This window comes from Sturnus vulgaris, chromosome 8 (assembly GCF_052056855.1).
Source record: "Sturnus vulgaris isolate bStuVul1 chromosome 8, bStuVul1.hap1, whole genome shotgun sequence".
Classification (NCBI taxonomy): Eukaryota; Metazoa; Chordata; class Aves; order Passeriformes; family Sturnidae; genus Sturnus; species Sturnus vulgaris.
The window spans coordinates 1,931,177-1,958,488 of record NC_142250.1 but is presented as its reverse complement, the minus strand read 5'-3'; the positions used below and the strand labels follow the sequence as shown (position 1 = coordinate 1,958,488).

The 27,312-nt window shown below is 48.6% G+C and overlaps 1 protein-coding gene across 8 annotated transcripts in view; it reads right to left on the bottom strand.

The window, feature by feature from the left end:
* Positions 1-17,450, bottom strand: part of LOC106857331 (uncharacterized) — a 54,976-nt gene extending 37,526 nt beyond the window's left edge. For 4 of the 8 annotated variants that reach the window (XM_088168693.1, XM_088168694.1, XM_088168695.1 and 1 more), the window contains exons 1-10: positions 17,433-17,450; positions 12,225-12,260; positions 11,590-11,616; positions 9,829-9,879; positions 6,601-6,636; positions 5,135-5,161; positions 4,347-4,373; positions 3,270-3,296; positions 3,136-3,162; positions 2,829-2,855 (exon numbers count right to left, since the gene is read on the bottom strand). In XM_088168693.1, the coding sequence (XP_088024819.1) occupies positions 2,829-2,855; positions 3,136-3,162; positions 3,270-3,296; positions 4,347-4,373; positions 5,135-5,161; positions 6,601-6,636; positions 9,829-9,879; positions 11,590-11,616; positions 12,225-12,245 (270 nt within the window). In that variant the 5' untranslated portion in view covers positions 12,246-12,260; positions 17,433-17,450. Of the gene's footprint in view, positions 1-771; positions 829-2,828; positions 2,856-3,135; positions 3,163-3,269; positions 3,297-4,346; positions 4,374-5,134; positions 5,162-6,600; positions 6,637-9,828; positions 9,880-11,589; positions 11,617-12,224; positions 12,261-17,432 lie in introns of those variants that run through there. The other 4 variants (XM_088168691.1, XM_088168698.1, XM_088168696.1 and 1 more) reach the window with 2 other exon arrangements.
* Positions 17,451-27,312: the final 9,862 nt, after the last annotated feature.

Genomic DNA, 27,312 nt, shown 5'->3' with positions numbered 1-27,312 from the left:
CTCCAGGCCCAGGAATGCTGCTCTGGCCTGATCCACTTTCCTGTTCCTATCAGTTTTCCATTGAAGCTGCTCTTGGTTTACACAGGGAGAAACGAGGGAGCCTTTCTGTGCTGGGGCACAAAAACGTGCCCATGTGCCACGTGAGCTGTGCACTCAGATCCCAGAGGTGTGCCCGCAGGTGTCCCACCACAAAAACCGTATATACATCCAAGGAGCACATTTTCTTCCCTTTAAACACTGTCCTTCATGTGTGCAGTGAAAGCAAGGACCCAGTCCTGTTGCAAAGAGAAGTGGTAACCCAATTTTGCAGCATCATTGTGTTCAAATGCTCTGATCCAGACAGCCACAAGCTATCGCTCCAAAAGCTGCGCTGCTGGAAATTCAGCTGGGCTGATTTTATCCAAAGGCAAACCTCCCCTTTCTAAAAGACAGTGCAGGAGGCCCCTTAGCTCAGGAGAGCCAGCTAAGCCGGCTTTGCCTGGCTGCTCAAGTGCTGAAGGGTATCTGAAATATTATACAGCTTACAGGGAAGCTGAGGGAGGATGCTGGAAAGGATAAGGAGAAAAATGGAGAGAACCAGTCCTGAAAACAGGCCAGACAAGACCCTGCAATGGGTTCAGGTGCAATTCAGTGGGAGACTTTGGAGAAGAAATCTGAAGGCACTTCCACCCAGCCCTGGGAAGTTTTTCCAGAAGGCAGCATGCAATATTGGATCTGCACCCTGGAGCCTTTGCATCAGAAGTGGGTCCCTTCGGAGTGCTCCCCACAAACCTTCAGTGTAAGGATCTGGTTAGAGCGCAGGGCTGCGAGTGTGGTGCTTAGGTACTCCTGGGGAACAGTGAACACACACGAGACAAACGGGGTCAGTGAGACAAAGAGCATTTCTGACAGCAAACGCAGCATGGCTGCTCCCCCCTCTTTCCCTAAATGGCACTTTGCAGCACCTGGAGTGGCCCTCTCACCCCAAACGGGCAGCCCCAATGCACGGGCTCATCCCTCACAGCAGCGCTGGCCACAGACTCACACGGACAAAAAATTAGGAAACTGCAGCAAGAGCCAAGGCACATATCCTAACCTTGCATTTCCTTCCTGAGAAAACAAATATATGAAACAAAACTGAAACAACACCCCCGGTTTGTCAGGATGCTGGTTTTCATTTCCTCACCCAGAGCATCTGACAAAAAACCTTATCAAACAGAAAAACAAGAATAAATTGCAATTCGGTCAGCAGTGTCACATTTTTGCAATAAGGCCCATCCTAATTCTCATTCAGGGAGGAAGAGAGAGAGCTGCACCTCTGCTGGCTGGTCTGTGCCTCTGGCTCCCTGAACTTGCAGTTCAGGACAGCCTGTCCTTGAGTTGATCTGAGGACAGTCACCCTACCGTGAGCATGTCTCAGCCCTGAACAACTCATGGGCTTTTTATAATGTCGAGCTTGGTGCCTCATGAGACCAAAAGCATCTCCATGAGAGGCAAGGAAACACTTGAAGGATGTGAGGCTTTGTACCCACCCTTTTCCCACTGTCACAGCCCTGCAGCTCATCAGTCACCCTACAACCCTGGCCCACCACACCAGCGTGCCTCTGCCCCCCAGGCTATTTCCAGGGATGCACCAGCTCCCTTCCCGGTGCTGCTTTGTGTCCTGCCACTGCTTTTCACCTTGAGCTCTGGGGACAGCCAGAGCCAAGGGCTGTAACAGGAACTCAGGACACTGCTCCGGTGACCAGTGTTGTTGGCTTCTTTTTAACATAACAATCTAGTGACTTTATCGCTAAATAAACACAGCTGACGGGCTGTTATTGCACGGGGCACTGGCACCTACCCACGGCCCCCTTCCCCCTTGCTGCCAGCCCAGCTCTCTCTCTCCAGTGGCTCTGCTGCTCCAACCCTGCTCCCTCCGGGCCAGGGACCAGAGCCCAGCTGATTATCCCGAGGCCCATCAAAAATAAACAGAAAGCTCTTAAGCTTGTCTCCCTGTACACCCAGATTACAAATTCCAGCCACTTCATATGATGTCGTTCCAATGCATTTCCAGTGGATTTTCAGCACTCTGGTTGTTTTTAGCGCCGGTTAAATCCCCTCAAACCCCATGATGTTCTCTCTCCACTCTTGGCTGCGGCACATGCTGGCCAGGCCAAGATGAAGGGGCAGGTGGAGCAACATCCTGGCTTTCATCAAACAGCTGCTGGCATCAACCCTCCTGCTCAGCCTCTTCCTTGCAGGCTGAAAAGTCCACCAGGCTTGGGGACCAACTCACTGGGGACCTGACAGAGCACCAGGGGGTGCAGGGTCACCCTCAGGCAGGGAGCACAGCCCTTCCCCTTGCGTCTGTGCAGGGATGACACCAGCACGAGGGAGAAGGAAAAGGGGGGAATGATGAGAGGGTTTTCCCCAGGTCTTCACTCCCCACGCTGCTCCTGGCCACAGAACCAGAGCAGGGGCAGTGCAGCAGCTCAAGGCTGGGTGGCTGGGTGGCTGGGTGACCTCTACACCTCCAGAACCCCCGGGTTTCACCGGGTTTTGGGGTGAGGACCTTCCCCTCTCCAGCACAGAGCACAGGAGGGTCTCCAGGCAGCAGAACTGACAGCGGCTATCTAGGGGTGAGCCCCGGTGGGCAGGAAGAGAGCGGAGAGCCAGCATCCCTCCTGGAAAACCTTATCTGCTGCTTTTCTGCGAAACACATCCACCAGCCAAGCACTGCCCTGGGGGCCCAGATGACGCATCCTGCTAATGAAACCATCTCTGCTTCCAACAAAAAGCCATTCAAACGCAGGAGGATTAACATGCAGGAAGGCACGGGACAGAGGATAATAACGCTAATGACTTACCCTGTGCGGGTACTCTGCGCACTGACCCTGCGAAAGGAGGGGATTAAAAAGGAAAGAGTTTAAACCACAAGCAGAGGCGGCTGAAATAGGCACGCAGGGTCACATCCAGGAGGTGTAAATCGTTGTGGCTGTATCAAACTCGGTGCAGTTTTGTCAATTTGTACCCGATAAACACCCTGCCTCCCGTCCCCCATCCCCTGAGCCCTCTGCTCTTGGGACACCTCGCTCACACTCACATCTAGCAGCACCAAGTCCACCACGTCCCTTCCTCTCTTTTAATTTTTAACAAGGCTCCCATTCAAATTACCTTCTCTCCTTTTTGTCCTGGGGGCCCCTACAAAAGAAAAGTGATCAGAAAAGGTCTCGGTAAATGAAGGAGTTCAGTGAATGTAAAGGGACGGGGATTAGGGGGAAGAGATGGGATAGGGATGAGATACTTACAGGTTGTCCCCTGGGACCTGCAGCGCCCTTTAAAGAAACACAGAATTTAACGTGGGGTGACTTTCCATTTACAGTGACAAAAACACAGCATATGGAGTAGGTGAAAAACTGAGCTTTTAAAAATAATTGTGAAGAAAATTCCCAAGAGAGATCCGGGCTCTCTTTGGAGGAGTGAAACGCACACATGCTCTGCCTGCACCACGGGGTGGGGGGGGGGAGAAATATTAAAAGGAGCTGGGGAAAAATCATCAGGAAAACACACCCTTATTGTTCCCAGGACCTCAGCTGACAGCGTGTCTCCTCGGCCGACGCTCTGGGATGGAACCAGAGGCAGCCAGGACTGAAGGCTGAGCTAGGATTGTGCAACAGGGGAGTGGGGAGGGGGGATCTTCAACATGTGCTTGCCAGAGGGCTTTGCTGACACTCGGGCTCAAAAAAAAAACAGAATTAGCACAAGAAAACATTCAACACTTCAGCAGAGCGAAGGTGACTACAGAGCATCTCTCTTGACATGCTCATGTTTGGGATTTCATCATCAGAGATGTCAAGAGGAACAAGACAGCATTTGGGCTTCCATACAGTGCAGCTTAAGTTTATCATTTTCAACCAAAAAGCATTTTAGTATGATGCACATATGAAACAGAGCTTCAAGGGGCGGGGCAGGGAACCGCATTTAATACAAAAAAGATGCTTTTTTTGGTTGTTGTCAGATAAGTTGAAAGCTGCCAGATGGGTTTTCAGAAATCTTTCCATCAACTTTTACTTGTCCTGTGAGGCCAACCACGAAAAAATGTCAGCTCCCAGAATATATTTAAAGAACATAATTGCTAAGTGCAAGGAAAACACATCCCATGAGTAACTAGAGAGTTGCTGTTGTGACATGCTGAATGTGATAGCCATAATGCAAAAATTACAGACATGCATCCCAGCACTGCTATTATGAAGTTACAGGATTAGGGATGCAGCTAGTGCATCAGCTGAGGTGACATTGCTGGCCTGCCCGTGGGCTTATTTCCAGCTGAGGCACAGCATCATTGCAAACCAACCCACCACCCGCAGACAAACATGTATTTTTACCATCTCTCCCTTCTGTCCAGGATGGCCCTGCACAAGAAAGGAAACATAAATCAGCTTTGGCCACTGCAGACTCTAGAAGATGTTGATTTAACAGCTTCTGCTGAATGAAGTGTGTGTCCCCAGAGCAGCACAAGAAAGGTGCTGCTGCATCTCTCTTGGGGGTGAAGTTCCTCATGGCAAAAACAGGGTCCTGCTGCAGGAAATTAGAAGCCAGAGGAATGTGCTACCATCTCCTTCTCCATTCCAGCACTGCTGGGGAACCTGGCTACGTGGCTGCTACATGGAGCTATGGGTTTCATGCACACTGGGTTCATGGAGAAGTGGCTCGTTTGTGCCCAATTCTCCAAGGGACGGGAGGAACTTTGGTTTCCAATGCAGATCTCTAAGGACAGCATGGAGGTCTCTCAGAGCTCCTTAGGATCCTCCCCTCCTCTGCTGCAGCTCTTTTCAGCACAGCAGCAAAGAGGAGGAAGCTGCTGGCTAAGGCAGAGGGCTGATACCTCGGGGATCTGCTCTGCCTGTCTGATTCTGGGTGGGAGTGCTTGCTAAGTCTTGTGAACTGCTATTTTATAGATTTACCTAGAAAGGAACAGGCCATACTCTGCCTTCCTTAATCTCCTGACTCCTGCATCTCCCCCAAGGCATCTGTGGCATCTTCCTGGCCTGCCAGCCTCCTAATTTTCTTTTAATCCATGCATGTGCATGACATTGCAGCATAATCCCCTCAAAGCACACGGTGTGGCAGCACAGTGGCACCTAGCAGGAGGCAGGAGAGGTTCTCTGCTTACCGGTTTGCCATCCAAGCCAATAGGGCCCTGAAACAAAAGAGGAAAAATGATGAGAAATGCTTTCCCCGGGGTGTCTGTCCATCTGTGCCCCAGGAAGCACTATGTGCCACGAGACTGCATGGGTTGGGGTGACCTGAGGTGACTCCCTGCCCTCCTGCCCAGTCCTGGCAGGTCCCTGACTCACTGAGTACCAGCCCAGATTTCAGACTGCTTCAGCTCACTGTCAGCACTTTTCAGCAGCAATGCTGGACCCAGGAATAGAAGCAAGGAGGGATTCATAGGCAGTTTTCAAAAAAAAAAAACCCTCAGAATTTAAAATTTTACAGTAAACTCGTGGAGTATCAGCAGTTTTCTCAAGACTTTGATTTAAAAGGGCACCCACCTTTGGGGAAAGAGGAATTTCTGCAAATGACGGAACAATAAAAGCGTCCCAGGGAAGAGGTGACATACAGCTCAGCACATGCTGAAGGTTCTGTGTGATGAGAAACAGGCTCTGCAGAGCTGTCCCACCCAGCACTTTCTCATGAGCTGGGTCCATTTGTTTTCTGCTCCTCCAAAAGCCAAAGACCACGAGTGCCTGCAGAGATCTGCTTCTCCTCAGCCCAGGGGCAGCTCCAGCTCACAGCCCCCCTTTCCACAGTGGGCAGAGCCACACACAGCTCGGGGGCTGCCAATTCCTCCCATTTTCCAGGCCTGAGAGCCTCCCCACAGACCTGCTCTGGTCCTGGAGCAGCAGCTGAGCTGCCTGGCACGGAGCAGGGGTGTGCGGGTGCTGGTGCTTGCCTCAGGCTTCCTAGCTGTCCAGGATAAATGCATATGGATAAATAGCAACTGGTGGAGCTCTTCAGCAGCCTCAGTGCTTCAGAGAGTGCTGCCAGCAACTGGTGGACTGGAATGAAATTTTTTTTTATCCTCTCCTGGGCAAATCTCTGTTCCCTTGCAACTGTGCTGGTGAAGAATTGCCCTTCATGTCTTATGTCCTTTCCCTCTGGCATGACCAGGGTGTTCAGCCACCACAGTCCCCAGCTGACCTTCAACAAGCAGTTGGATCCCAGGCACTTGCTGCTGTTGGAATATCACCTAAAAGCTCAATTAAAGTTGGAATTCCCACTACCTAGGGGTTGTTTTCTTTGTTTGGGATAGGGGTATTTCTTCTTTTACCAAACAGATCTGGCTTTAACTATGTTATTTTAACACTTGGGCCCTTTTTTTTGTTTGTTTTTTAATTAATTTCCTTTCAGAGTTGTGTGGTTTGGTTTTTTTGGTTTTTTTTTTTCCTCCCTAAGTATCATTTAAAAGAAAAAAAAAAAAGGAGCAGAAAAACAAATGAAGAAAAAATTGCTTTTTCCAGTGATATCAGATCAGGTCATTGATTTCAGGAAGAAATGATGAGACACAGCAAGCACTTATGAGGCTTCCTAGTAATATCACACATCCGTACCTCATAAATTAAGAGTTACACTTACCGGGAATCCAGGAAAACCTCTTGTTCCAGGCTGGCCCTGGGAAGGATGAAACAGAGACAGCAGTTTAGAGGAACTGAAATGAATTTTGATGGATCTTAAGTCCTCTCTACAGAGCCTTTCCTCCAGCCTCTGACCAATTATCCTACAACTCCCTGAAGAGATACCCAATTCCCCTCCAAGGGGAAAGTGTCTTGGGAAGGAGGGGAAATCTCTCATCCCCACTCCAATTTGTACAGGGCCAAGAAAATGCTGGAGCAGCTCCAGTTTGGATTGCAAGCAGTTTCCTTGAAGTCTCTACATTAATTAAATGGGTGTCCCTAGCCCATATGTTAGGCTTTTGGAGTATATTCCAGAGGCTGAGCTCATTTTATGGCAATTCTTGCTGCCATAAACCTGAGATGTTTAATGCAGGGTGCTGTTCTGTGCAAGACAAGCCTTGCAGGTCACTGGTGTCTAAATAGAACCATCCCTCTCCTCCTCCTCCCCCTCTCATCTCATGTCCCAGCTCATTCATTTTCCTCACAAATAATTCTGGAGATGGATTTTTTTTTTCTCTTCTGGTTTTTGTTGCCATTTTTTTTTTTGTTGGGTTTTTTTTTTTTTTGGTTGTTTTGTTTTGTTTTAATCCTTTGAGAGCTAAGACAAAAAGGAGTTAGAGTGTGTGATGAGAGGAACATGAGCACCAACACTTTTCCCCCTGCCCCTTCCTAGCTAGCTAGTTGTGGCTACCAGTTTGGGATCAGGTACAGCAAACACTGGCTTGGGATGGGTTTGGCAGCTTCTTCATCCCCCACTTAAGAACACCAAAAAAAAAAAAGAGAACACGTCCTGGCTGTTAAGTTTTCAGAGTTCCTCAAAAACATCCCAGGTCACAGGTATTGTAGCTTTGTTGGTATCCAGGAAAGATGCTGCTTCACTTTAGGATTTTGCAGCGTGTTTCCCAAAAAAAGCAGAGACTCAGGATGGCCCCAGACAAAACCTCTTTGCAGGGTTTAGGGATGCCCCCAGCACAGAATCCCTCACGTCACACTGAAGAGTTCTGGTTTTGTACACAATGCTAGCAGGACCTAATCACATTTTGTGCTGTTGCTTCAGTTCTGCAAAGTTGAACTTGGTCAGCTCTGCTTTGCAAGATACACACAAAACCACCTGGCCCTGCTGGCCAGTGACCAGAAGGGAAGATAGGCTATAAATTAAAGGATCTGTCCGCCGCTGGCTTCTGAAAAGGCAAGAAGCAAGAAGAGCCCAGCCAGAATTCATTAATTTTGGTTCCCTGCTGGACACCTCCCTGACAAAAAGTGCTAAAAAAAGAATGGGGGAGAAAAGCCTGGAAGTGGTGCAGTTTGGCTTCCTCTGTAGACTACAGACTGTTGCCTCTCTCTCCTTGGAGGACAGCAGAATGATTTGCACGGTATCACGCCAAGACAACAGTTCAGCAGCAAGCCATTCCAGGAGACTGTTTTTGTTGGGTGGCTGGTTTTCCTTGTCTCCTTTCTAAAATGTTGATTGCATGAAGTATGTAATCCTGGGAGCTGCCAAATCATGGAGACCGTCTGTTTCTGCCACTATCGGCGCACTGTCCCTCTCTGGCCAGGAGTGAAGCAGCTCTGAGCTCGAGCAAAAACTTCCACCTCCAAACAAAAATCTGGAAACTATTTGTCATCCCACATCTTCCAGAGTGGCCCCTTGGCCAGGGTTTCCGTGTTTGTCTCCAGTGCTCAGCCATCCTTTTGACCTATCACCAGCTCCCCAGGAAACTGGATCATCTTCACAGTAAGCTTTGCAGGGAGAAAGTGTGGAGTTGGCACCTCAGGGCTTTGACTGGTGTAGGCAAAACCCCATTTTAGATACCACTTGCCATCGGATTTTTCTGCTGCTTCAAAGGCACTGTGTGTTCTGCACTTTCCCAAACAGCACCAAAGCAGACAAAATCGTCCCGCAGCCCAGGCACGTGTCCTTCAAGAAAACTGTCTCCTTTGCAGGACCTACATGGACAGGAGCTGATGGCTCTTCTCTCTGATTACTATAATCACACTGTCCACAAGGCCGAGAGCCAGAGCTTGTGGGAAACAGCAAAAGCAACAGGGCCACTTACCCTCCAAAATCTGCTGTTTGTGGAGCAGGGTGGTCCTGCTCAGACTTTGGCTTGAGAGACTTGCCAGCCCTTCCTCCTTGCCTGGACACGTGGCCAGGGACCATCTGCCAGGCATAAAACACTTGGGGAGACCCATTTGGGTCCTGGGCTTTGGTTCTGTCGCTTCCCAAACTCCAGCATCCCCGGCAGGTGGGCCTGGGGACCGGCAAAGCTGTTTTTTATTAGAAACACTTGTCACGGGGCTTTTGGGAAGTTAATTGGAAAGCCAGATGTAGCCAAGTGTTCGAACTGCCTGGGTCTCTCTCACTTGACCTCTGCTGGGAGACAAAGGTTGCCAGCAGCCCATCCTCTCTGCAGGTCAAGGACAGTGCTCTTCACAGGTTAATCAGAATCGGAAATGCCCACTGGGAGGGAGAGAATTGAATCTCCAGGTCTTTTTTCATGGAAATCTCCGCTGGAGGCTGTGCAGGGATGGAGTGGAGAGGTCTGGCACAAAAGCAGAGGCTTGGTGGCTGAACCACAGTGCCCTAAGCACCCAGCATTCAGGGCACATAAGCCCTTCATCCTGGCCTTTTTTATGACCCCAAAAGTTTTGTCGTTGCACCTTGTAGGGATGCTTTTACTGGAAGAGAGTGCAAAATCCTGCCTTTTCTCAGCCAGATAAGTGGTAACCATGCTGACAAAGAGCTTCCAAGATTTTGGGTACAGGACAAAGACCTCTGAGCTACCCTTGGTCTTTGTGAGCTCCTCTTAGCTCTGATCCTCCTCTTCAGTAAAAAATCAGGGGGCTTGTTCCCTGCTGATTGAACCAAAGGCTGAAATCAGCCAGTCAAAGGGCAAATTTTGTCCAAAAGTGATAGCAGCCCTGTTGCAAAAAGGGAAATATAAATGCAGGAATTTGGTTTCCTTGCCAAGGGAAGGCTTCCTCGTTTGTTCTGGAATATGAGCTATAATTTCATTATATATAGTATATAATAGCAGTATAAAACCAAGGCTGGCTCAGCATGGGAACCACATTATACAGGGTTTTTGCATTTTCCAGCTGATGCCGAGTCTTAAAGCCCCTCCTAAGTCTTTCCCAGTAACTTGCCCACATCCTGCATCAGACAAAAATAGAGAGAAAAGCCACTTACGGGTGGACCACGGGGCCCGATGATAGACATGCCAGCTTCTCCTGGAGCACCCTGCAGAGAGACAAAGCCCAGGAAAAGGGGTGAGAATAGCAGGGGAAAACACAAAGACAGCTATATTCCTGTCAGGACTGGGGTAAAGTGAGGGTGCCTTAGGTGTGAGATCTTCAGGGCTTATGGGGCAGCTGCTGTTCTGGCCTCTCCCAGCTCCTGCCTGACACTCTGGGAGAAAATATGTCCTTGAGAGCTGCTCAGATGTGCCAGGAAATAGAAGCTGCACAGCAAGGAGAAGTATAAACACATAAAACACTCTCTGGCAAAACAGAGGTTCTGCCCCATTGCAAGTGTGAAAGATGGCCTAAAACTTTTTCTGTTTCCTTCCTGCCAGTTCCAGGAGGATTGTGTCCTGCAGAAGAAAGGAAAAGAGGGATGTGCTGGGCTCCAGGGAAACGGGCAGCTTATTTGGTTGCCTCCAGAAATGCCTCGCTTGGGTACTTCTCCAACTCAGCTGAGATGTGGATGCAAACAAAGCAAAGTGCTTGCTGGAAAAGGAAACAGCTGCCTGTCCAACCCCGAGCCACCCACAGCGTGTGGTGGGCAGGACATGTCACTCTCTTTGGAAACGTGCTGTATTCCTGAGAGGCAGCTCCAGAAGTGCCCAGGGCTGAGGAGCTTTGGGATGGAGCATCCCATAAACCGAGCAGCCTGGAAGAAAGCAAAGCACTCTGCAAAACAAAGCTGTGGACTGCCAAAGACTTGGGGCTCTCATGGAGGGCTTCGGGGAAGCAGGGGAAATTAGGAGTGCTTTTTTTTCCCATTGTTTGTTTGTATCTATCTGCTGTCCCTTCACGAATACTTTGGCCAGAAACAAATGCAAGGATATGCAGAGAAAAAAGCAGAATGGCTTCGGGTGGGAAATTCTGGTCTGTTGGATAATGTTGCTTGGCTCCACTGAGCAAAGAGTGAACACAGGGAGGGAGAATCTCTACCCTACTTTATCCTTCCTTGTCGTGTTTTTCTCTCTATCTATTATGAAGAGGAGTAAATATGGTACTGAATAGATGACCCTCCTTGTCAGGTAAATATCCATACATTTTTTAATTTCTACACCCCTTTATTCAGTTATTCAAACACCTCAGTTTCCCTGCTCTCACACTGGGGAGGTACTCACAGCTCTGGGGAAAATAAACCAACACTAAAATGCCAAACACTTCAAAACAGGGGCCAGTAGTAGGATTTGTAAACCAGCACTTCTTTGTGGGTACAAATCACAACTCACTGCGTGGCAAACAGTCTGTGAGATGGTGTCCCACGGACTTAAACCACACCGTCAGCCTTCCTCAGGAGGAAGAGGTCCCACTGTGTCAGAAATGCCACTTTCATTCCTTGCTCCCACCTGCACCAGGCATCAGGCTGACCTGGGAGGTAGAGGGGAGCTGCAGTTTGGCTGGGGCAAGCAGAGCTGCCAGAGGGGGAGAAAGCCAAGGGTTAAAATCCAGGAAGCCTTGAGGGAAGCCCTGCATGTGCCCACTGGCTCTTACGCTGTTAGTAAATTGTCATAAACAAGAAACGCAGCATCTTTGGAGGCTGAGTGGCCTGGAAGGAATTTGGGAAATCTACTTGCACTGACACGGAAGATGGGGCAGCCCAGGGGTGTGGAAGCCCAAAGCTGCCTGCAGTGGCCACAGCTGTGACGGGGAAGCTTGGGCTGGCCCTAGAAGGGGACAGTTTGGGGGTGCCACAGGCTACAAGGGGCTGACTCACCTTCTCTCCAGATTGCCCTTTTAGTCCCTGGGTCAGTGGCAGCCGTCAGAGCCACATGCAAGAGGGTGCAGGGAGGAGAGAGAGAAAGGGAGAGAGAGACAAACACAGGCGTCAGCGGCAAAGGCACGCTCTGCCACCCCACAACCCTGCCTATGGGGCTGGCACGAGCAAGGTGGCCTCAGCCTCTTCCCCATCCTCACCACGGGATGCCCCAGCAAGGAGCAGCTCCAAAATGCAGCGCTCAGCCAGGCAGGGGATGGCCCCCTTTGCTCAGGGCAGAGTTATTTGCAAGGAGCAGCTGCCAGTGGCGAGCAGGGGTGCGTGTTAGGAAACCCAGGGTTAGCAAGCCCAGCTGGGGCACGGAGTGGCAGCGGGAGACACCCAAACAGGGGGATGCTGAACCAGAGGAGGGCCTGGAGAGTGCAGCAGGTGGAATGGAAACACCTCCCCAGCATGTGTGTGGCTGGCAGGGCTGGTCACCCTGCTGAGACCAGGGGTGATGTGGGGCTCAGGAAAAGTAGTTTTGCTCGAACTAACAAGGGTCATCCTGAAAGCCACCCTCCCCCAGCCCCAAATCCGGGGGTTTGGAAGAGAATGGGAAAGATGAGGCACACAGAAGAGGTGGTTTGACTTACCGGCCGCCCAGGGATTCCCATGGCACCTTTGTCTCCCTGGCAAGTAAGGCAAAAATCAGAGGCAATTGGTAACAGGCCAAAAGCAAGGTTATAAAACAGCACAAATGAACTAAGCCACAGCAGCAGCTTCACACTGTGGTGCAAGTGTCCAGGGATTTTGAGAGGGAGAAAGTTAAAGAGCAGAGTGTGTTTGAGTGTGCCCGAACCTGTCTTTAGAATGTGTGAGCCACCAGTCCATTTCCACACATGACCAACCCACACATCTCACAACAGAAATTGCATACAGCAATTCAGGCAGCAAAAGGAAGACAGGAGTCTCCAGTCAAACAAAGTACAATCCCTATTTCCAGCACTTCATAAAATCCAGGTCCTGGGAGTTGGCTTCCTGCAGTGGCCAACTGTCACGTTTTTCTCTTTCTTGACCAAAGTCATCTGGGTGTTAGCTTTTTATTTATAGAGTTATCACTTTAAAACACAATTCTCTTAGACTTGAAAATACTGTCTTGTCCAGAAGCAAGAGAAAAATGTGAGAACACAAGCTGACACAGGAAAAAGCATGTCTGGAAGAAGACATATGAGCAGCTGTTTTCAGTGTCCTCTACCTCTTTGAGATACTTCCCAGTGCATTGTCAGCAAGTGAGTGATCCTAACAGTGGTTTTGGGAATGACTTTGGGTCAGGTGACATTGGACAGAGCCTCGTAAACACATGAACATAAGACCAGTGACAATTTTCTTCAGCCACTTACCTACAAGGCAGCTGGCTGCCTCTTACAGCTAAATTGTACTATGCAATTAAAAAAAAAAATAAATTATCCCCTCTGCATTCCTGGTCGCCAAAAGTGAAGGCTGTTCAGATCTGGAAGACAGCAGCTCATTGCTAAAGGATCTTGATGATTGTGGCTTCAGCAGTCATGTAGCTTTTGCTCTATATTTTGCAAAAATGACGTGATAATAATCCCTCAGTTCTGTTTCCAGCGATGTTTGGGGTTTCCTTATGTAAAACAGAATGTTCCTGCCCCTGGCTGACTGTGTCTGTAGACACAAACCTGGTTTTCTGGTTTCTGCAGCTGCAGACACCAGCCCCACTGGTGCCACCTCTTCATGCCTCCCCACACGTTGAGTCCCAGCACATGTGAACATAATCGTTAATCTCTGGAAGGGGAAGGCACTTAGCTCTGTTTGTTCCGCGTGTACACAGAGGCTGTGTATCCCAAACTCAAACATTATTGCTTGGGATCAAACCATCCCCTGGTGGAAGTTCAGCCACTTCCCTCTGCAGAGCTGGTGGGGGGCTGTTTGGTGTGGGGGGCATTCCTTTCCACGCAGCACATGTTGTGATAAACTGAAGAGCCATATACACTTTGCAAAAGCACCCCTTTCAGATGGATGAAACCCTGAACAGCTGCTTGATCTTAAGTTTTGTTGAGGATAGATTATGGGAAACTGCTTTCTTCCAGGGTTTTAGGTGGGTTCTCAGCCTTGCCTATCTCTGTGTGCCAGCAGTGAGAGGAACTCCCGGTGTCACCATCTGGCCCTGGCATTACTTTGTGGCTGCTGGAAAACATCATGCTGAGCTTTCCTCTGCTTTTAGTCCCTTAAATGCTGCTTTCCCTCCAAAGCTGAGCCCAGGCTGATTTCACTCATGGCTTTTGAGGTAAAAGCTGAATTTGCTTCTTCTGTCTCTGCTGTGGAGCCCAAGGCCAGGGCTGAGCTGTGTCAGGTCTCTGCTGTGAGTACCTGCAGTGGTACATGACAGCACCGTGTCTGGTATGTGACTGTGCAGAGTTACACCCCTCCAAGCAATAGCAGCAAAGGGGGAGCTCCTGGCAGGACAGCAAATAAATGCCAGATGTTTATAAGGAAGGGTTGTCTGTGACAGGGAGCCAGCAAAGAGCACTGGTGGGTGGATGATACCATGTAGGTTGGTTGCAAAGCCATGAAAAGCTGCCTGAAGCTCCCACATCAGAGTTAAAAGTGCATGAAAGGCAACCAGCAGCCTCTGTCCTGAGTCAGGGAAGAGCCAGCAGCACAGTTTACATTTCCTTCACTGGGAAATTGCCTGTTGTGGCTCGTGCAGTCTCCAGGTGAGCCACAGCCTTGGGGAGCAGGGAACCATCACCAGGAAACCACGCTGCTGTAATTCCAAAACCCACGCTCCTTCCTCAGCCATGACTAACTCAGATGTTGTTATGGATATTTACATTCGTCCCAAGGTGACTTAGGCCTTCTAAATCCTGCTGCAACTAGCAAATCTCATCACCTAGAACACTGAACATCTTTCCTCTTCAACCAGACCCTCAAAGACATCTTCAAAAGTAAAGGAGAATCCATGAGGATTATGCTACCCTTTAAGTTTGAACCTACAAAGCTCCTGTGGTGCCTGCTCTGTTTGGGCCATGTCTTATGCAATATTCTATTCCATGTCATATTTTTTATACAAGTCTACTTTCTACCACCTGATGAAGGCTGGGGGCCTCCTGATCAAAGTACTGCCAGACAGAAAGAATGAGGGGATGAAACAGAAATAATGAAGTATTTACCAGGAGCTGGGGCCTTCCTGTGAGGCCCTGGAACAAAATACACCGAAACAGCAAAAAATCTCAAACTCTGAAGGGAGGGCTTGATGAAGACATGGGATCACATGGAATGGTTTAGGAAACAGAATGGTTAAACAAACTCCAGCTCCTTGACCATCAGCTCTGATTGCTTTGGTTTCCTAATCTCCTGCTTGTGAAGTTTTCTCTCCTTTTGGCACGACTCTACCCACAGCTCTCCACACGAGCTCTGAAGGTATCTGCAAGTCCACGGAGAACAAGCTAATTACAGGGCTTTGACTTTCTTCCTTAGCTTCCATCTGCTAAATATTATTTTTTCATGTATGGAATTGCTGCAGTTGCCACAGAAATGTTGCATGATCAGAAATGGGAGAGAAAATGTCCGTGAGAGGATCGTTTGCTTCGGATGTGGTCCAGACAGCAAAAGGACTATTGCACGATTTCATCACTTCCTTCCTTCGCCCCTTTTAGTCCCCATCTCATCAAATATCTTACATGACTGCGGGTTGCCCTTGCCTTCACCAAAGCCTTGACTGACTTCAGGAATAAGGGTGGAAGTTTTGGTTGGGCAAGAAAAGAACATGAAGTTCCCTTTTGCAGCTGTGGTGTTGCTCATCCATTTCCCTGGCTTTTGTCCTTGTTGTCCTACACTGGAAGCAGGGCTCAGTGCATTTCTAATGAGTATTTCTGCCCATCTCCACACTCAAGCCAACACCAGCACTGGGAGCTAAGCCCTGTCACGCATTGTGCTGTCTCTTTTGCAAGCTGGGAAACAAAAACGGGAGAGAGATATGGGGTGGTCATTGCTTTGGGGTCACTATCCAGAACAATGACAGCCAGGCAGGCAGGAGCTCAGGTTGTTGCTCATTAAACCATTTCCAATCACAAGAAATATGGAGGGGTGGAGGGAATATTTCCTACAGTGCCATGCAGGAGTCACTTTTGCTCACAGTGGCTGAGCCCATCTCGCTCGCCGGCTGACCAGAACCCCAAGAGGTCCTGAATGAGATGAGGGTCCTACTAGTCCAAGACAAATTCCACTTTGGCTAAGAACACTCAGTCTGCCCAACTTCCTCTTGTTATTTCCATTGGCTGTAGCACTCCTCACAGCCTGCCCCAGAAGTCTGCTTGCAGAGGAGGCAGGTTCAGGGGGTCGCAATAAGCCAGGATACGGTAGCATACAATGTCAGCACTTCTCTGGTGGTCCCATGTGCTTCTGCCAGGCTTCAATCTCTCATTACAATATTAGGTTTCCAACCCTTATGGCTGCAGAGGAAGCCTGGAGCATGCACCTTCCTCACCCCACAAAGGCACTGGCTGCTCTCTAGAAGACCCCTGTGTTTATCTAGTGATTTCTCTCTAATTTCTCACAGCAACGGTAGAAATGCCAGTACCACTACCGATTTTGTGCCCATCCCATCCCTTCGGTGCTAACATGTGGGCTGCCCATTCTGAAGTGGTAGAGGAGCCAGCTGCAGCTGCCTGCAGAGAGGTGCTGTCCTCCCAAAAAGCCACGGCTAATGCTGAAATACATCCACTGAAAGCCCCCTGGGATAAGCTATCGCTGAAGTTTGTGTGGATCAGGGTTTCCAGCTGTGAAATGCTTTCAGACCTTTTGGCCTAGGAGGTGCAACTTTTTGGAAGATTGCTGTCATTAAATAGGTCTGTGCTCATATATCTGTGGGAGTTCAGTCTATAGCATTTCAGCCTGATGAAAGGGGAAAGAAAATAGGTTGTGCAGCAACTACTACTCAGAACGTCATCTGCAAACTGTTTAAGACTTTTCTGCGTGAACAGACAAAAGATGACTACCGTATGTTTAACTTCTCACGTTCCTCCACAGAAACCCTGAATAGTCCCTCTATTGTAACACAGATATAAACCATTTCCTCTGAAAGGAGCATGCTAGAGACAATGCAGCGTTTCTTTATAATCCTGAGAGCTTCAGGATTCAGTCCTTGCATTGCTGCTCCTGGTTCACTGTGGGTCTCCTAATAGCTGCAAGAAAATTTCTGCAATAACCTAGCTATTTTTCTGAAGCCCAAATTGTCTGCGCTGAGGTTTTACATTAGCTAACATTTGAAAAGGAAGCTGTCAACACAATTTTTCCTCTGAAATTGATAGTTGCACAGCTATACTTGAAGGCCCAGCAGCTCAGCCAGCCTGAGTGAGTAGCAGGGAGCAAGTCCCTCCAGCTCAGCCCCTGCCATGTGTTTGTCATCTATCTTTCCCTTTTCTGCAAAGCCATCTCATTCAGCACGTGGCATCCCATGCATGTGAAGCGCATAGAGCTGGGTCCCCCAGAGCTGGTGACACACAGATCTCTGCTCCAGGTGACTCTGACATGGCCCCATCCCTGTGCTCCCTCCAGCTCCCCCTCCGAGGGTGACACACAGATCTCCATGTGACTCTGCCATGGCCCCATCCCTGTGCTCCCTCCAGCCCCTCATCAGAGGCTGAGCTGCAGCCAAGAGCAATCCCACCCCAACCCAGCCCTGAGCAGTACTTGCTGTTTGGGGTAGCCCAGGCTGCCAGGACTCCAAAGGTGGCTACCACACCACACCACATCACACCACAGACAGGAGCCTGGGGGTTCATGCCCCACAGACTCTGTGCCAGCAGCTTCTACAGCCATAGAGGTTTGGTACTTACAGGCGGACCTGAAAGAGAGAAGAAAAATAAACAACAATTATTTTTTTTTAAATGCAGTAAATCCTAACAAGAAGAGCCAGAAAAAAAAACATTGCACCATCTTTTGAGCTTAATCCTCAGTCTGCTCCCATTTGCTGATGCACTTTCACCAGCTCCCTGCTTGTTAATTAAGGTACTCCCACAATTAGCAGCTGTTAATAACCACTGTGAGTGCAGGGCAGCCTCTGATAGCCCTGTTAGAGCCTTGTGATGGGAAGGCCATGCAAGTCAGGCTCATGACACTGCCAAACTCAGTTTTGGTCCTCTGGCACACATGAGAGTGGGGAATTTGTTATTTGCATGACTCCTCCTCACATCCTGCCCACCCCTGGGGGCTGAGAAAGTTGAATTTGAGGAAGCAAGAGCCCCTCTGCTGCTAAAATTCCTACCCATTTCCCACCAGCATTGGTGATCTTGCAAAGGTGTGAAAAGGTTAACGAGGAAATTACAGCTATTAAAGACATCAGGTACATCTTCTCTTTAATACAAGCAATTTTTCCCCTTTTCTTTTGCTTCTGATCCCATAGAAGCCAACCTGCCCTCTCAGAAGAAATTCTTTCAAATCCTTTGGGCTTCTTTTATTTTGGAAATCTTTTTTTGGAACCTGCCAGTGCACAGCACTGCATCTCCCTCATATAGAATGGTTGTACAATATATATATCAGGGCTCAAACAGCACATTTCTTTCATCAGTTCCCAGAAAATTCCTCAAAATCCTGACAGATATTGTGTGTGTGGAAAGAAACCCCCGGACTCACTATTTTGTGGTTTCCTCTCTGTGGGAGAAGCAAGACACACCATACAACTGTCAGGGGTTTCTACATTTTCCATACTTTATGGACATTCTGTTTTCCCTTTTTTTCTTTTTTTTTTCCTTCACACAGAGTGCCAAGAAGGAAGGCTAAGCAGTAAAACAGGCGAGCTGACAGATAACAGGCAGCAAACTCCTCTTTGCACGGTGAGCACCTGCAGAATACGTCCACATCCTGAGAATGCCCCTGGCTGAATGTCCACAAAAAGAAACTGGAGACTTGGGATGAAAAAACGTTTTCCACATTGGAAATCTCTCACTTAGCATGACTCTCTCACACCAGGTTTGGTGACCTGAAACTGCCCTGTCAAATGCCACTGTTAGACACAGCTGTCATTGTGGTTGATCAGAAGAGCCAACCTCTAGAAAGTAACTTATGGTTAAAATACAAAAAAATAATAACCACTTTTATGATGGCTGACAGAGATAGAGTCAACACTCGCAGCTGGAAGGCTCAACAACTCAAAACAACTCCAACCAAGTTTAGGACAGGAGCTCAGGGGTGGCCCAGATTTGGATGGCCTGGCAATCTCCTGCTGCCCGTGTGGGTGCTGAGGACACTGTCCTGCTTGGTACACCAAGCCTAAACAACAAAAGGGCTTCTGATCACACAGTTCATTTAGGAGAGCAAGGTCAGACTGATGCTGGAATCCTAATTTATGCCAGACTGGCAGAAAAGAAAGAAAGAAAAAAAAAAAAAGAGAGAGTTTTCTGAGTCTGGCTTGCATGACAATAAAGTTCTGTGAGAGAACTGTTTTGGAGAGATTTTGTTTCAGACTGAGTGCCCTGTCACAAGGTCAATGCTTGTAGCTTGCCAACACACGGACTTTATTTCCATTAGCAACATTACAGACCCTTAACAACCCACCTACCTGTCTGTGTGGACTTGGGGCACTCATGGATTGCATGAACCGAACTGCTGAGCTAATATTAAAAGAAAAACTTAAGGACATGACTGCCCTTCCAGCCCAAACAGAACAGCAGCACAGCCCATAATGGTATTGCCATACCACTGAGAGCAAACTTGAGCTCTTGTTTGCTCCAGAAGCTCCCTCCACAGAGCAGAGTAAATCAGCAATTTACACACACCCCACACAGATCAAAGGCACGAGGAACACTGGAGCCCCATCCCTGTTACGTGCCCCCTATAAAATTAATGGCTGTGCGAAGGGGACTGCACAGTCTTGTGTAAACACTCCTCAGTGAGCTGCAGGGACACAGCCTTGGCTGCAATAAGTCAATCGGGAGAGACCATCCAGGGACTGGGCTTCAAATGCTGGGATCAGCCGTGTGACCCAGCAGAAAGCAAAGCCCTCAGACAGAGTCATTTCCAAAAGCAACATCATCATGCAAGGGCTGGAGGAGGAGGAGGAAAGATGTCCTGAAGACAGCAGGAAGGGAGGAGGTGCTGCTGGGTAAGCTGTTGCAAAGCATAGGGGATTTTACGAAGCAAAATAAAGCTTCAGCAAAATGCTTTGGTCATATTTTTGTCACGGTGATAAATGACAAGGGGGAGCAGAGGTTCAAAAGTGGTTCAGTCCTTAATACAAGTAGCAAATTGATGCACATTAGAGGAAAGAGCAGGTAAAGGAGGAGCTCCAACCATCATCAGTGCAGTGAGCTCAGCCCTGGCCAAAGCTCTGGCAGAGCTGCTCTGGCCCAGACAGGGATGCTGACAGCCCTGCAAGCAAGGGAACAAACCCACAAGTTGACCAGGCTGCTTGGGACCCTTTACAAAAGCCACCTGAACTGCAACAGAGCCACCACACCACCCCTGAACGTTGTCCCCATGTCACATATCTCCTGCAGGCCCAGCCAGTTTGGGGCAACCATGTGGAAACTTGGCCTGCTTGCCCCAACGTGGGCCAGGTCTTGGTGGTGAACTCCAAAGAGCTCCACAAACAACCAGGAGCCAACAATCCTGACAGCCACAAGTACAAATTGCATCTATTGGAGGTTCCTCCTCTCCTTAGAGCAGGCTCTTTTTGGGGTGAGACAGAGGTGGTGCAGCACAGGAGATGACATAGATCCCCTTCCCATACAAACAGTCAACAGAGAAAGGGTGAGCCAACAGAGAAGCGATAAAAGCTACTGTGGACGTTTCCAAGCCCATTCCCAGCCAGCAGACAGACCCAGAGCTTCCAGATCACCAAATTCCTCAGGTTTGCACAGACAGAGAGCCCACAGTTGCAATTAGCACCTCCAGAGCCCGTGTGTTATGGAGCTGATGTTCCGGGACCGGAGCGGTGCCGGTGCTGGCACTCGGGATGCAGCACGAGCATCCGCCCACGGCGGGATGCTCAGGAAGCATCTCTCCGTGCTGGAAGGCACTGGAGGGCTGTAAGTGACTGCAAGAGCTGTTTATCCAGCTGTGAGGCTTGTGGAGCAGCGGGGGGACGGAGGAGGGGACGGAGAAAACGTGTCAGGAGTGGACGAGTGGGAGGAAGCGGTGGTCTCCTGCAAAGAGACCTCCAGAGTACCTTTGAAACTGAGCATTGAGAAAACAAAGAATTCTTGTAGGGGTACCCAAGGTCCCTCCAAACATATGGCCTCTGGAAATTAGCACCATCTGCACTGTCCCTTCTCAGCTGCTCTGGTTTTTATGCAGACAGAAAACTTCCCTAAAGAAGCTGTGCCTTTCGGTAGCCCAAGTGAGCGAATGAGCGGCCACCTAAGGGCAGGTCCACCTCACTGCACATGCAGGAGACCACACCTGTGGTGAACAGCAAGGCCACCCCACAGAGCCCACTCTGCTCACTTGATCTTCCTCATGGCCCATTCAACCAGCCACTGACCACAGCAGAACTGCAGTGATTCCTTTTCTCTCGCCCACTGAGAGACACAAAATGCCGCTCTCCGCGCTGTTTGGCCTCAGAAAAGGAGAGACTTAGTTTTGCAAGTGGGTCAGATTTATCCTAATCTGGGAAGTCTGGTGTTCCAGACCATCAGATGTTAAAAGCTGGATGTAGAAGAGAAGGTTTGGTGAGAGGCCTTCTGCTGATGACAGAGATATTCTCCAGCTTGAGACAGCAGTGCTCTCTGGACCGAGAGGATCACTGAAATGATCCCATCCACCTACGGACATTTCCTGAAGTCTGGAAAAGTGTCCATTCTCAAAAGGTTCCCAAATGCTGTTGCTTATTTTTTCCCCTCCAATTCCTTGGATTCAGGCAGTACAGTGTCTGCAATGTGTGTATCTTCCAGCCTGCTCCAAAAGCTCACGTACAAGGGGTTTTTTTCTCCTCTTGGATGGCTTACAAAAGATGAAGACATTATTGTTGCTTACTTGGGTCACCCTCACTACACACTCCGGCAGCAGGGAAGATGTAAACATGTAATCCATCCCTGTGAGGAAATCCAGCCATTTCACAGACCCAGAAGCCAGCCTTAGGGAGTTAGAGAGATACAGTTACTTCCTGACATTCAGGGCTATGTTAATTGATAACAAGATAGCTGTGGCCAGGCAATTAGTTATGAAATGCTGATTAAAATGTCAGTGGCCTGAGCACGACCTTACCCAGGGTGGCATGGAGCCCCTAATTGATGGTTCCATGGGCATTCAGTGTAGACTGACCCCATTTGGGAGCAGCCATGCCCCAGCTGGGTGCAGGGAGCACAAACAATGGCTTTGGACTGTTTTAAACACTGGCCATGCTGCAGTTTCCACACAACACATCCAGAGTACTCACATTCCTCTACAGCCAACTTCCCCACCTCCATCAGGGGACAAATGATACAAGGGGAGGTGGAGGGAGCATTAACTCAGAGAACTTCAAACCAAAAAGCAAAAATGCCATGTGCCTCAGTATAATTCATTATTATTAGCTGTAGGTGGAATTAAAGACAAAAAAAAAATCTTGAAAATAATAAGAAAAAGTTTAAACACTGACTACCCAAAGCACAACGTCCAGTAATTTTGCTTCAGGTTTTGTCAGCAGTGGCAGACAATCTGTACAGATAACTCACTCCAGAGAACAGAAGGCCCTTGCAGAAGGTTCCTTCATCCCTAAAACATTCCCTTCTTGGTTACACCCCTGCAGAGCGGCAAGAGGTTCTTCAAAGGATTGCAGAAATGTTGGACAATGAAAGGACCATCAGGATTTCAGTGCCAAAAAATCTGACCAACGCTAAGCTGAGGCAACAGGTTATGCCAGTCATCCAAGCTCGCCCCCAAAATCCAACCCATGACATCACTGAGACTCGGCAGTTAATAGCAGCAGCTGTTGAGGATAAAAGTCACTGCTCAGGCACTCTGAGCATCCCCACCACCAGCCCAAGCCAAGCAGAAGGCCACAAGCACAGCACCAAAAAAAAGTCCACAGGATGCTATGATCAAAGTAGACATCAAGGTGAAGCCTCACAGAAAAATTAACGTGATTAAGGATTAGTCTCAAAAACAAAAGAGGGGGTCTGATAGCAGAGTTTAATCACAGATCCCAAGTGCATCTCCAAACCTCTTTACTCGTTTCAAAATCAGGACAACAGGAGCCAATCAGCCTCCAGAGCCAGAAGAATCTGATATGGGTGAGTGGGGCCTTTTGGCATAACCACAGCCAGCCCGTTAGGGAAATTGAAGTGCTCAACAAAAAATATTCTGACAAACATTTGAGAGAGCCCCTTGCAAAAACAAAGGACAAACAGAGCACCTCTGGCAATGCCAGGGGAGAGATGATGGGATGGCCAACGCTGGGCAGCACAATGCTGGTTTTGGGCAGGCATCCATGGGTCAGCAAGCTCTTCCCAAGCAGCAAACAATCACATTTGTCCCTGCCATGCTGAAGCACTTAGCACCACAGAAAGCAGAGAAATCCGGGCTGGGAAAGACTCCCAGGGTCAGCTCACCCAGTGGGTTTTCATGCTCGAAGGCCCCCCCAAGGTTTTCCAGCCGTGGTGTGGACCCCTGGATGGTAAATGGAAACCTTATGGTGGCAGGCTCATTCCACTGCACCACCTTCTGCCAAAGAGCCAACGTGCCCCCAGGCTCCAGCAAAAAAACCCAAAACCACTGTTCCTGACTATCCCCCTTTCTCTTCCCCTTCTGCCTCCCCTGAGCAAACCAAACAGAGATTAAAGGATTCCTGTGAAATGAGAGTGACACGAAACTGAGGAGGGAACATCTTCAAAGCAACCAAAGGAATAAAAAGCCCGTACCTAGCCCATTTGGGCAAATATTTCTCTAACCTGTTGCTGTCCTCTGGGGATAGCGACACCACATGCTTCCCCAGTGATCCAGTCCAGGCAATACCCAAGCCCTGATTCATAAGGCCATATTTATTATCTTTCTTAGAAACTACCCAAAATTTCCAGTGTTGTTGTTTAAGTCAGTCCATGACCTCTGATGCACAGCAAATTCAAATAAGAGATTTTTTTTTTTAATTTCTCTCCCTTTTGCGGTTACCTCACTTATTTTGATGTCTGCTGTCCTGTTCCTCAATCTTCTCTTGTCTTTAGACTAAACAAAACCTAATTCTTCCAGTCTCTCCTCAGAGGCCATGTTTTCTGGACCTCTGGTTGTTCTCATTGCTCTCCCTCAGTGGCCTTTTTGCCTCTTGAAAAGTAATTCTCAAACAGCAGCTGCCTCTCCAGCTCACTGCATGAGTCAATGGCAGACAGCTTGGTGAAGGCAGAAGGCACGGTGTCTATTTACCTTATCCACAGGGTCCTACTCACAGAGGAAAAATTATTTCCTCCCTGTCACCACCTCTGCCTTGCCCTTATGTTCTGACATGTCACTTGTTCTCCATGGGCCCTCAAAGGCTCTTTTCTTTAAGAAGTCCTTGTTATGTGGGACTGGCATTCATGTTCTGGTGAGGAGGAAGGTTTCTCCTCCTCACTCACAAGGAACAACTCCAGCCTTTTCTTGGTGTCCTTGACAGTCCCAACTCACCCTGGACTCTCAATTTTCATCTTGCATACCCATTCATTTTAAATCCTTCCAGCTTTACTTTCCTCCTGTCGTGAATTTCACCTTGTTGAGGACTTTGTGATTTTCTTTAGCTGATCTCTTCCTGTAGCTCCAACTCGTGCCTTCAACACTTTCTGCATCAGGCTGCTGAGTTTTCACAACTTCTTCCCCAGCCTCTGCTCTCCAGGGGCACCACCCCACCAATTCCCCAGCTCCTTCTGGGTTTTTGAAATCCGCCTCAAACACCTGAGCACCAGAAGCACCTCACAACTCTTAGCCTGAGGATGCACGTGCCAATTCAATAAGGCACCACTCCAACAATCCCTACATTTGGCAGATGTTTGATAACCTCTCTGGAACTCCCACCCTACATCCCCTAACACATCCTCTCTTCCGTGCCATGAGAAGGTGGCATCTGAAAGCTCTGGAGAGATCCAAACCAGCTGGAAAAGTGCAGCTGGCTGTCCAAGAGGAGTGTCTCATTTCTGCACCGAGGAGCTGGCCGCTCCTTCAGCACTCAGCCAGGCCCTGCACAAGCCCTATTCCTCAGAGAGCTGCAGAATTAGGAAGGAACCACAAGGAAAAAATGGCCAAAGTAAATCATGGCTGGGTGAAGCAGAAACCAAAATCTGTGGCATTTTTACTTCCTGCTGAAAGTTACAATCTCTCTCATAATGTGGTTGTCTGGGGAAAGTAGAAAGTTGGACCTCACTATAGCTAATAATAATTTGGATAAATTATCTGCTCATGCACTTCAAATGCAAACAGCACACTTTATTCACTTGGTAAATTGCTTAATTCATTTTAATCCTATATAATTTTTGCAATTAACAGTTTATTTTAATAACTGGTTACTGTTAATTTTTTCTCTCCCCCTAGTTTTTGTTATTCCTCTCTCTTTTCCATCTGCTAACTCTTTTCTTCTTCCTTCCTCCTTCCAAAATACTTTGCAACTTTTATAACAGCAAATTCTGTCACCTACCCAGGGACGAACAAAAGACCATTGTGTTCAATTTATCTTTTAATAGACTCCTTCCTCAAATACCTCACGGACTGCCAGTACTGTCTTCCAGACCCTGTCTCACACCCTTTTGAGTTATGAAAATGTTTGGGAGGGTCTTTCCTTTAGCCCAGACATTTTTCCACCCCAGATGATTGATAGCTCCCAGTTACCACTAATTACCCTATCAGCAGTTGGACATGAGCCTAGCCACAGTGCTCTTCCTCCAGAGGCCAGCAATGCATCCCTGTCGCTCGTTATCCTCTCCTTCAAGGATGGAACAAACTGACTAATTAGAGACACCATAAATTCTTCCTTCAGGCTCTTCCTGATGCGCCGCCTCGTTTCCAAACAGAGCGTGTGGAGGAGAGCGGGGCTGCTGCTCGTCCTTTCAAAAGGAAAAATGTGATGGGGTTTATGAGCCTGAGTGGGTTTGCTCAGCGTGGTTTATGGAGCAGAAGAGGAGAGTATTGATTCAGCCAACTCTAGCTGATGCTTTTTAGCACATCCCAAGCTGGAGAGGTTGGCTTGGCTTGGCTACCCCGTGCCCAGTGGGAGCCAGGCACATATGGAGACAACCTGCACTGGCTTAAAGGGATGAAGGACTGACGGCTTCCCTTACCTAGGATGAACTGAGCGTGCAGATCCCTTCCCTGCTGCCTCCAGTGCCAACACCAGATGCACAGCACACAGTGTGGAGAGAGCCATCCAAGTGGAAAGGCAAAGAAGGAACCCCAACCAACTGCTGCCTCCCGCTGAGCACGGTCTGGAAGGCACCTGCATCCTCTCATCTTCCCAACATAGCAAATTTAACTCAGAACGTTTGCTAAATTCTGTCAGGACCTCCATCTTGTTTGAGAGGGCAAGATTTTTTTCTTATTAAGGCATACAGGTGGTTATTTTTTAAGGTAGCGAGAAATACTATTGTAACCTCAAAAAGAAAAAGGGAATACAATGAAAACGGACGAGAAATACTTTCCCTTCTCCCCAGAACAGAGAAAAAAATAACTTGGAGGAAAACCAAGCAAGTTTAGACACGAGTTACTCTGAAGCTCTTCCTCCCAGACAAAAGGAAAGGCCCTGAGGGCAAGAGGGGAAAAGGGCATTATATTTAGAGAGAAGTTTCTCCAAAGTACATGGGCCTCGTGGTACACCTGGCAAAAAAAAAAAAAAAGTTTGAGGCTCCTCAGCCGCTGCTAAAGAGGCAAATTCTATCAAAACAGGAAACTCTCACTGTTCTAGAAGAGAAGAGAGCAAAGAGGAGCAATGAGAAGCGAGGTCTGCAGCAGTTTGCTGCATGGGAAAGGCACGTAGAAAATCCCATGTGGAGGAGGGAGGAATGGCTGAATGCACGCCAGACCATGTGGGCTGGGGATGGTGCATGCCCCACACCAGCCTTCGAGCCAAGAGTCACATGTTTGTTGCTTGCCTTCCTACAGGGCCTGAGAGCCACTTCCCATCACCATCCCAAGAAACTCCAGGACCCTGCCCCTTAAGATACAGCTTAGTGCAAGAGCAGAGTATGGGGATCCATCCAGGATGGCTTCGGAATTCAGAGACAGAAATATTCACAATCACACTTGATAACACCCACCTCCACCTGCTTCCCCAGAAAATAAGCATTTTCTATAAGCACACATGAACTGGGGATAAACTAAAAAACACAAGGCTATACCTTCCAGAAAAAAAAAAACAAACCACACTTCTTGCCCCTTCTCCTTTCCTGTTCTTAAGCCCACATTAAATCACATTGCACAGGGGATGGCAGAGAGCCTCACAGTACCACAGCTTCTCCCTGGGTTTCAGAGGGGACAGAGCTGACACGTGGCTCCCTCACTGTGGCCAGGACAGTGCCACAGACCCGTAAGTTCTGTGGGTGCTTTTGGGGTTCCAACCCCTCTTTCATTTATGCAGCACTTGTATATCACAGGGTCTGAGGAGAAGTTAATCTGTAGGCAAGGACTGCCATTTTGGGAGACATAACAACTCCCTCTTTGCTGCCAAAATCGCTCTAATAAGGAGCTAATATTTAAAAAACTAAACAAGAAAAAGGATTAAAAAAAAATCCCAGCCCATTGTGTTCTTCAGCTCCGTTAGGGACGAGGCCAACTCCCAGCAGCTGCTGT